We start from the raw sequence: 10195 nt of genomic DNA, 5'->3' as shown, positions 1-10195 counted from the left end.
GGTGCTATAGTAAAACGAAAACCCTTCTCTCAAGAAAAAAACGTTCGACACAAAAGTTGGGGATTTTTTGTGTTGCAATATCCTCTTAAGGTTGTTATTATTAGTTTTATTGTTATAAGGTTAAAACATGCCATTTTAAAAAGAAAGGCTGTCTTCCAAATGTGAGTTGCTTGTATAATTACAGCATTAATTTGCATGCCCACTCACAGGGCGGTTGGTAGCGAGGGGAGCTCAGTGTAGCCTATAGGTTACGAGTGACGATTTCATACTGTACGTTTAAAATTATGTCACGGTGACCAGGGAGGGAAAGGAGCAGGTTGCCCGGGGTGCCCATAAATAGGAATAAGCAAACAGGTGCTGGGGTTGTGCAGAAGCCGGCTTGAAAAAGTCCCTGCAGATGTGCGTACGGACACCCTCCCTCTTCACCCCTTTTCGTGTGTGCCCACATCTATTTGCCAAACGTGGCTCTAACTCTGAACAGTTTTGGTCCTCCTAAAGCTCATGTTTTCTATTCACTGAAAAATTTGCACCCAGCTTGAAATACCCAACTCCCCTTCGTCTCCCAGGGGTGGCCCAGCCTGTTCCTACTCTTCTCCCGTCGTCCTTCCCCAGGTCCTGCCAGCACCCACAGTGCTCCCCGCCCAGCAGAAGACACCATGCCACCGGCTCTGGGCATCGCCCTCTTGTACGCCCTGCTGACCCCGTCACTAAGCGAGCCAAAAGATGCCGGCCTCAGGCTCAATAAAGGTGTTTTAAGCGATGGTGAGTCACCCTGCCTCCTCTTAGCAGGACCCTGGGAAAAAAGAACCAACGGTGGGTGGTCCTTGGGGGTTGATGCCGTGGTACCAGCACAGCCCGATCAGCCGGGGAGGGGAGGGGAATTGCACGTGGAAGGGGGGAAGAGCATGAGGCTTGCGTGCAAACCTCCCCCTCCAAACGGAACCTGGAGTCATGTTTTTGTAATTAAAATTTCAACTGGCCAGGCTCCTAAAAGGAGAGAGACATTGCTCGTGTGGGGGATTGCTCCTCCCGGGAGCCTGCACCTCTCAGGAGGTGCAAGCCACATGGCACCTCAATTATCTCACATTTAGGGTTTATCAGTGCCCAACCCCTGTGACTGTGCGGCACCATTTGCTGTCTTACTGGCGCAGCTGCAGACAAATTCCCCGAGCTTCATTACACAGGTCTTAACATGGTGCCTCCTGTCTGGACCCCAAAGCCCTTTTTCTGTTGCATCATATATGGGAAAAACCGACAGCGGATAGCTCGGGACTGGGATAGGCAGCAATGGTAACGGAGAGCACAAACCCCTCGACAACCCATGCTTGAGGACCACAACGAGTAATGGTGTGGGCAGAGGGCTGGCAGCTGCCTGCTGGTCCCGGCTCCGAGGCTGCAGCGGTGGCCGGGGAGGCAGCTCTGCCTCGCAGGCTGACGGCCGGCGATGTTTCCAGCTCTTACAGGCTCGCTCAGGCAAGGCAACACCCTCCAAGGCGCCCTCGGAGAGGTGCCCCTCGGGAGTGGACGTCCCGGCACAGATGGAAGTGGAGACCTGTTGGGTGGCCTCGGAGGAGGTCTCCTTGGTGGCGGTGGTGGTCTGCTCGCTGGTATTACTGGTGGTTTGCTAGGTGGCGGTGGTGGAGGGCTGCTGGGGGGGCCGACTAGTGGTCTGCTTGGTGGAGGGGGCAATGCCGGCGGGGGTTTGCTGGGTGGAGGGGGTGGTGGAGGTGCTTGTGGGGGGGCACCCAGAAACCCTCCCAGAGGCTGGCAGGCAGCTGGTGGTGATGTCCCCAGGGGTGGCATCCCTGTGGAGGCTGCTGAAGGAGCACTGGGACAAGGAGGTCTTCTCAGTGACAGAGGTCTCCTTGGCACGGCAGGGATCCTCGGTGGCCCCGGTGGCCTTCTTGGCAGACGAGGGCTTCTGGGCAATGAAGGGCTGCTGGGAGGCGGCGGCTTGCTCGGTGTCCTCGAGGAAGGTGGCTTGCTCAGCACGGTCCAGGGGCTCACTGGGTAAGGGCAGCACCATCGGGGATCCTTGCAGGGGGGGCAACCTCAGAGCTGTTTGGGGAGCAACGGTGATGCTTCAGTAGATGCTCAGATCTGGTTTGGAGCTGATGCTTTGGGATAAACGCTGCCTGGAAGTCCCACCAGGTTTGCATTGCTGGCTGCAAAAGAGCCTCTTGAGCTACACAAGGGAAGTTAAAGGGAACAGTAGCTGAGAGGCGCTTGCCCGTAGAGGGTGCACCGAACTGTACCTGGGCCCTGCAGAGCCGGTGCCACCGCTGCCAAAGCAATGCTCGCTTGTTTGCAACTGTCCCGTTTTAACTCTTATTTGAAGCCCGGCACCAAGCACAAGCACAAGCAATAATAAGGCAACTAGAAGCCTTAGAAGCTTCTGATAAAACTGGAAAATAACTAAAACAGGAAAATAACTGAGAAAACCTGGTGACTTTTGCCTTTTCTGGTCTAAATGGCCTCTGACTCGCCCACCCCTTGAGCAGTGGCTTTGTGTGAGCGGCAGAGCCCGGGTGGCCGGGTGCTGGGCTCAGAGGCGTCACTCGTGGTGTCCCCCTCGCTGTCCCTGCAGGCTGAAGATGGTGGAGCTGACGCTCCCCAGGGTGTCCCTGCAGCTCCTGCCTGGCATCGGCATCCACCTCAACCTCTATACCCGTGTGGCCCTCAGTGCCAAGAGGTAGGTCGGGCTGGTGCTGGTGCTGCTGGTGGCAGTGCCAGCCGTGCCGCCGGGCCCGGTGGAAGCACCGCCATGAGGGGTGTCTCTGGGGGGACACACTGCTCCTCTTCGCCGGGAAGAGGCTGCTCCGCTGAAGGTTGCTCCCTTCCCCTTGCACAGCCTCCTGGGTTTGCTCGACATCATTGCGGTGGAAGTGAACATCACATCAAGGGTCAGGTTAACCATGGACGGCACAGGCTACCCCAAACTGGTGACAGAAAGATGCGATACCCTCCTTGATGGCATTAAAGTCAGACTCCTGAGAGGGTGAGTGATGGAGGTGTCCTCCTCTGCAGGCATGAGCCACCTTGCCGCCGGGCTTTGTGGCCCCCCAGCCCGTGCCCGCAGAACGGCAAAGGCACGAGGGCATTTCCCATTGCGCGTCTGAGTCCCACGGGCGACGGCGACACCGGCAGCCGCCATCCCTGCGGGTGACAGTCACTCACCGGCCATATCACGGGGCTGAGCAAAGGGCTGCCGGTGGTGGTGGTCCTCGTGTGCCCCTCGCTCAGCTGCAGCAAACGGACGTGCTGTCCCAGAGGGCTGCACGACCCCACGGCGGTCCCGGAGGGACATTTCTGTCCCATGTGCCGCATTCATGGGTCATTTCAGCTGACATTGCACGGGGTCTTCTAAGACGTAAGCCCGTGGTATGTAAATCATAGAAACCACTGGGGCTGAGGTTGTTTCTGCTCATTTAGGGAGACCGTACACCAGTAGATAAAAGACAGCAATACATTTCCCACTGGCTATTTTGGGATGCAAATTAGACTTATCTCATGCAAAATCCAAGCATACACGATGCACTTTGCTGCTGCAATTGCCTTGCTCCGGGAGGTCTGCGCTCCGCACTATTCACAGGGAATTGTTTAACAAGACCCATTTACTTTGCAGCAGGTTTTTTTCATGGTGCTCCTTTATTTTTCCACAGCCTGCTCCCAATTGTGGATAATTTATTGGCAAGTGTCCTGAACAGACTTCCTCCTAATGTGGTAAGTTGGAAAAAACCTCCACCCTGGAAAGGAGCAGCGAGTCCGAAAAGCTGCAGCGCTGCTCCCTGTGGCATCGTTCCTGTCCCAGAACGGGGACCACGGCCACTGTCCCAGGGCTGCTGCATCCGTCCGCCCGCCCAGCGGTTTGGAATTAGCAGGGGACACGTGCCATGTCTCCATCTGCTTGGGAGGAAGCTGCTCCCTCCTTCCAAACGCAAGGTCAGCAAGCCCAGCGCAGGTCTGCCCAAGTGCCTGGGAGTTTCTAACGATGCTCTGGAGCGTGTTACGGGCTAACTGAACCTCTCCTCCCTCCTGAAAGCCCCAGGGTCTCTCCAGCCGTCCCACGTGGGCTCCTGGGACCCAGTCCTAACCCTGCTTCTCTGAAGAAGGGCAAGGTGCCCAGGGCCAGATCCAGAGCTGGTGCAGCCTCAGCAGCACCGTGGAGTCACCAGCTGGGACTGCCATCCCACGCGCCCAGCGCTCCCGTCCCCAGGGAAAGCGCGGCAGAGCCGAGCTGGGCTGCGTGTCCTTGTCCGGCTCTGAACGCGGGTTACTCACCATCCCTCTCCACCTCTTGCAGCTCTGCCCGGTGGTCGATGTCGCCCTGGGACTCGTCAACGACCACCTGGCTCACGTGAACTGTAAGTACGTGGTGGGTCCCACGCCTTTCCCTGCCTTCCCCCTTGTGACACCTCTGCTCTAGCCATGCAAGGACTGTGACACTATCCCCCCGGCTGCACCCCAGGCAGGAAGAGCCACCCCCCTCGCTTCACCCCACAGACCCCAGGTCTGCCCCACACAGGGAGCGGAGACCCCCAGCAGCTCCCTGCCCAGACCCCATCCCCCTGGGCAGCAGGCAGGGAGCAGTGCCCCAGCGTGGCTGGAGGCATGCTGTCCCCTCCCCACATCTCCCCTTTCCCATCCCTAATCACGGACAGAAGGACCCCCGGGTGCATAAGGGTGCATCGACAGGGTGAGCTGTGAGCTGTCCCCTCCACGTGCAGCACTGGCACGCGCTGCTCCTTAGGGAAACGACGTCTCCTGCGGCATTACCGCTCAGCACAGAGCACTCGGAGCCGGGGCCAAGTGGCTGTCCTGAGTCCACCTGCGAGCCAATGCTCTTCTGGAAAAAAAAGAGCTGCCGGGCAGGGGAGGGGGTATTTGCACCCAAGCCCAGCGGGGAATTGCTGAATCCCTTCCTCTCCCCCCAGCACTGGTGCCCCTGGGTTTGCTGGGCACGATCCAGTACACCTTCTCCAGCCTTCCCCTGATAACTGGCCAGTTCCTCGAGGTAGACTTGAACGTAAGTCCTGCTTCTTCTCCTTCCACCTACGTACAAGGGTTGTGCTATTTCACTGGGGTTTGGGAAGGTCTCCTCAGGCTGTCCCTGGGGCCACCTACGCGTGAGCAGCGGGCTCCGAGGTCGCTGTGAAAACCCCAGGGAGGTCCCGGATCGGTGCCCTGCTCTTGCTGCTGCTGCCGTCACGGGAGAGCGCAGCGGGGTTTGCATTTCATGAAATTCTGGAGAAGGAAGCGTCACAGAGCCTGACTTGGCGTGGCCGTGTGCGCAGCGATTTCACATTGAAGGAACATGAAGTTAACCGTAAAGGCAAATATTGCAAACATTTTGGCCTGTGCTTCCTTCCCCTGTGACTCCAGGCTGTCCCCAGGCGAGCGGCAGGAGGCCTGGTGGACTATCCCCTGGGAAAGCCAGAAGCTGTCCCCACACCGCCACGGGTCCCCGTGCCGTCCCTGCCACCGATGGCGGACACCAGCTCGTCCCAGCTGGGCCTCTCTGTGAACTTCCTCAGCTCGGTGCTGTCTGTCCTGCAGAAGGAGGGTGCCCTGGACCTGGCCATCTCCACCGGCATGGTGAGCGGGGAGCACTGCCTAGCCCTGGGTCTGGGAGGACTCAGGGGCGTCAGCCGTGCAAACTGGTCCCACCATGCAATGCCTTAGCACCTCTGTACCATTTATCAGAGTCTCTGCTATCTTAGGCGAAAAGTGTGAGTGGGAGACCACGTGGTAAAAGCCTCAGGCATGTTGCTGGTGAAAGCAGATTCTGCGGAAAACTGCCACACACGCATGCAGCATTTCTCTCCTCTCTGTCACAGCTTCCTGAGCTCCCGCCGCTAACAACATCGACCCTTGGAGCCCTGGTTCCTGCAGTGAGTCCTGGTTCCCCCTCGCGCTGCAAGTAACCCGGTCAGAGAAGCAGCGTCCGGGGCAGGGGAGGTCTCCCTGTCTCTTCCTCCTCAGAGGCATCATCTCAGATGTCCCATGGACTTGAACGAGCTCTGACGTAGGTCCAAAACTGGAAACTATGGCAGGCCAGAGCCCGGTTTGTCACCCTGTCCTCTGCAGCTCTCTTGCCCTTGCAAGAGACCCATCTGCCTGGGTGCGGGGCTGTCTGTGGTCCTCCAACTGCGATGAGATGCTCTCAGCGAGACTCAGGGCATCCACGGGGCTGAGCGCACGGCTAGCCTGACTTCACCTCAGCCAGTTGAGATACAGGCTTGTTGGGCTGGAGCAATCCAGGATCGGATCTGCCCCCTGAGAGCAGCGCTGTGCGAATGCTGCCAGAGCAGGCAGCCTGCTCCCTGCTTCTGCCCGCTCGTGTCAGCACTGTTTGTGCTCCTGCCAGCAGAAACTGTCCACCTTTGGATGTTGACAGGTTTTTGAGGTGTACCCCGAGTCACGTGACTTGCTGCTGAAAATTGCAGTCCCCGAAGCACCCGTGGTGACCTTAAAGAAAAATAAAGGTGTGATCCAGCTCATGGCTACACTAGAGGTGGTGGTGATCCACCCAGACGATGTCCAGAGGTCTCTCTGCCTTCTGAATATTGTATGTATGAAGGAACAACCCATGCAGAAATTCCTCCTGCAGTTCCCCCTCCCCACACGGCGGGTGCGGGGGTGCCGGCAGATGGGACCTGCACCCAGTGTGACACGGCTGGGCTGCAGGCTTGGCCTTGGGCAATGGCTGGAGGAGCCACCCCTGCCCTGACCTCTCTCTTTGACCGCAGGATGCCTCCTTGCTGGCCCAGTTTTCGGTCGAGGACAACAAACTGAAGATCGGCGTCAGCCTGGAGAAGTAGGACACTGGTCTTCATCTGGGGGGTGGCCCGGGGTGGCCATGGATGTGGGACCTCCTGGGCTGTGTGACAATGAAGGCAGTGACAGGACTGGGTCATCAGAGGAACTGCTTGGATTTTACTCACCTCTGCTTCCTCCCGCAGGGCTGATCTCTCCTTGGTGTCCTCGTCCATCGGTGGTTTTGATGTAAGAACACAAGCAGCCTCAGCGACATGCGAAATCCATTGCAGAAAGCAAAATGCTGATAGATATCGGCTGAGGAGAAATAAGGGCCAATTATGGTGTAACGGTTGTGTCGTATTTTTAATAGCACCTTTCTTTCACCTCTGGAGATGGATTGTTTTCATGGATGACCCATGAGCAATCTTCAGAAAAAATCCTCACTGAGAGGGAGAGGTTTTGAGTCCTTGGCGAACCTCAGGACATCCCACACATGCCCTCAGCATCCTTGGGATGCGCCTGGGGAGGCTCATCCCCGTGCCTCATAGGGGATGACGTCAAAAGTCGGGAGGAATCCTGGGCTCTCCTGTTGCAGGATGCCTGCAGATAGAGCACACTTGGTTTCCAGAGGTGGTTACTGCAGGCAGCTTTAATGCCAGTGGAATGGCATTATTTTGGGACTAAAAGTTGACCATAGAATGCTTAAAGGCCAATTCCTGTGAAATTGGGAGTTTGCATTAGACGGGTGTGGAGCTGGAGCACCAAGGCTTCAGGCTGGGTTTAGCTGGTGAGAGCGGAGCATCCCCACGTGCCTGAGGACAGGGTGAGGCCGGGCTGACCACGGGACTGGGACCAGTGATGGCACTACGTGACCCCTCTCCCTGTTGCAGGTCTCGCTCCTGGAGATGCTTGTGGCCAGATTTTCCATGTTGCCTTCCTGCCTGCAATGAACAGTAAGGAGCTCTTATGCCTCATCCACGTAGTTGTTTGTGCTAGACTGTACCCTAGACTGTACCCTGGACCCTGAATTTATGCAGGTGCAGTTTACCTCGCCGTATAGAATAGGAGCCAGTGGAGGGGCATCGTTTCAGGTGGCAGCAAGGGGGATCGTTTCAGGCGGCAGTGTTTTGCTGGAAGGGGAACCCACACTTCACAGAACAGGGGCTCCGCAGCCCCCTCCGCGGGGCTGCTCGCTGCCTGCCGCTTTTGCTCACACGGGCAGGAGCAAATGACGCTATGTTTTGCCAAAGCGCTAAGTCCCACGACACAAAGCCTTTCTGGAGAGCCTTGCACGTGTGGAGGGAGGGGTTTGCACACAGGGAGAATGGAGCTGGGGACCGAGCACTGGGCAGAAGCTTGGCAGCGACCGCCCCTCCCGCAGCACTGAGCTGGGCTGGCTTGTGACCCACAGGTGTCCTGGGAGCAGGGCTTCCCCTCCTCAGGCTGCTGAACATCGACTTCACCAAGGCAGATGTCAACGTCATCGAAGTAAGTGCCCGGGCCGTGCCCCGAGGTTCCCCCTCCGGCACCCCAGCTCCGCTCCGGAGCAAAGGCAGCGCCCGTCGCTTGTGCGGAGGATGTTCAGAGAGGGAAGGTAACCCCTCTGCTTCACCAGGATCTCATCGTGCTGTCGGTGTGAGCCGGGGACACGGGCTGGGAAGGGACCCCCTGGTTTTCTCCGTCCGCCTCCGGAGAGATGGGAGCCCAGCCTGCCCAAAGGATGCTGGAAATGCTTCACCGCATTTCTCTTTGTACCTAGCACAGCAAAACAGCAGCTTGGTCATTTCCTTCCAAATGTTGCATCCCACCTACATTGCTTGGAACAGAAGGAACACAGGTGGTTTTTGCCTCCAAACATTGTGTTTTGGACTCTTTTGCGGGTGCTCAGAAGGACGTGGGTGTATTTTGCATTCTCGTGCTTGGGTTTAATAAAGTCCAGTCCTCTCCGCAGCCACAGTGGGTGCTCGAGCCTGCGGGGGTGGCCGGCTCCAGTGAACCCCAGGGGCTCAGGACGAACCCTGCTGCGCTGGGGACCTCGGCCGCGGTGGGTGGGAGACTGCAACCCCCTGCCCGCTTGCCCAGCCCCGGCTGTGCCCACCCGACACCCAGCTCAGAGCGGGCAGAGAGCTGTCTGCTGGCAAACCCAGAGATTCAGGGCCTGGACCCAAAGCTGTGGGCTCTCTTGGTTATCTTGAGGACCCCTCATGCCACCGCCTGCCCCAGGCTTTACCGGGGCTTTGTCCCGGGAGCGCTCGGGGAGCCCAGCGAGCTCCCCTGGCCCATGAGTGGGGGTCTGAGCGGTCGTGCCGCATGGCCGGGGTAATTCACCCATCGATGCCTGTGAACTCTGCATGAACTGCACAGTTTATTTATGCACAGGCTCTTTCCTGTGGTTCGGGTGCTTGTTGAAGTAATGAAGCTTTTGCTAATTTAAGGCTCTAAAGCCACCGATTGCTCCTGGGGGGAAAGGGAATAGCTGGGACGGCTGTAGTATTGTGTAATATTGCTGCCTTTGAGACTGTCCTGCCCCTGTCTAGTCCAGATCCACCCTGAAAACCACCTGGAACCTCACACTTGGGTTTTTCCGTCATCTTTCATGTTCCTTTTCCCCTCCCCTCTGTGTTTATTTCCCCGTTTTCTTTTATTTGTTGTCTCTCAAGCCAACATCTTTCTTGGAGGCACAAGCCATCTCCTGCGTACCTCTGGGTGACAAGCGGTTTTCAGGGCGCAGCTGGTATGCTGTAAATCCACACACTCTTTAGTTCATGATAAGGTTTTTTTTAATCGGCCTTGTGCTGTTTCTGTACATAATTAACTCGTTGGGAGGTAATTGCTCACCTCTCACTGTCCTCAGACCCTTGTGCCCTCTTGAATACGATGGAGCATCCCCTGGAGAGGAGCTGCCCCAAACCGTCCCTGGGACCTTCTTCTCAACCAGAGACCCAGGAGCATCCCCAGCCCCCATGGCATCCCCCTTCGCCCTGGTTCTCAGAGGAACTGTGATGCTCAGGGGATGGTCTGGGGTCTGCGTGTCCCACAGAAATTCGGAGAGGCAGAGAGGAGAGGGAGGAGAGCGGGGGATCACAGATTTCCACCTCTCTGCCTTGGCAGCGAGGGCTGCCCTGGGCTGGGCACCGCTGCTGCGTGGCTGCGAGCTGGTACCCGCCGCTGTCTGCAAAGCGCAGCACCATCTGCACCGCAACCGCGGCCGTGCCGGGCACCCGCAGCACCCGCGGTTCTGGTGGCTGCCTCGTGGTGTGGTCTGGGGCTCTCAGCAGGGCCAGGCGTGCCGGGAGGATTTGCAGCTGGGGGCTGTCGGGTGCCAGCACCCTCCTGCTCCGCTCTGGGAGAGCAAAGCCAGAGACACACCAAGAAGCTGTGAGCAGCAACAGCCACCCGTGCCGCAGCCCGTGTCCCCACCATGCCCACGGCCAGC

At 57.9% G+C, this 10195-nt stretch overlaps 1 protein-coding gene across 1 annotated transcript; it reads left to right on the top strand.

Moving 5' to 3' along the window:
• The first annotated feature begins 656 nt into the window (after window positions 1-656).
• LOC140659541 (BPI fold-containing family B member 4-like) lies at window positions 657-8398 on the top strand. The gene is given in 17 exon segments (XM_072879315.1): window positions 657-762; window positions 1455-1589; window positions 1827-2010; window positions 2588-2692; window positions 2852-2998; window positions 3663-3723; window positions 4304-4364; window positions 4935-5026; window positions 5383-5595; window positions 5838-5891; window positions 6398-6568; window positions 6750-6817; window positions 6963-7005; window positions 7650-7668; window positions 7671-7712; window positions 8171-8247; window positions 8375-8398. Coding segments are annotated over 17 exon segments (1602 nt in total).
• The last annotated feature ends 1797 nt before the right edge of the window (window positions 8399-10195 follow it).

The sequence above is a fragment of the Ciconia boyciana genome, chromosome 14, assembly GCF_034638445.1.
Source record: "Ciconia boyciana chromosome 14, ASM3463844v1, whole genome shotgun sequence".
Classification (NCBI taxonomy): Eukaryota; Metazoa; Chordata; class Aves; order Ciconiiformes; family Ciconiidae; genus Ciconia; species Ciconia boyciana.
The sequence above is the reverse complement of the archived record's forward strand: the minus strand, read 5'-3'. Positions and strand labels throughout refer to the sequence as shown.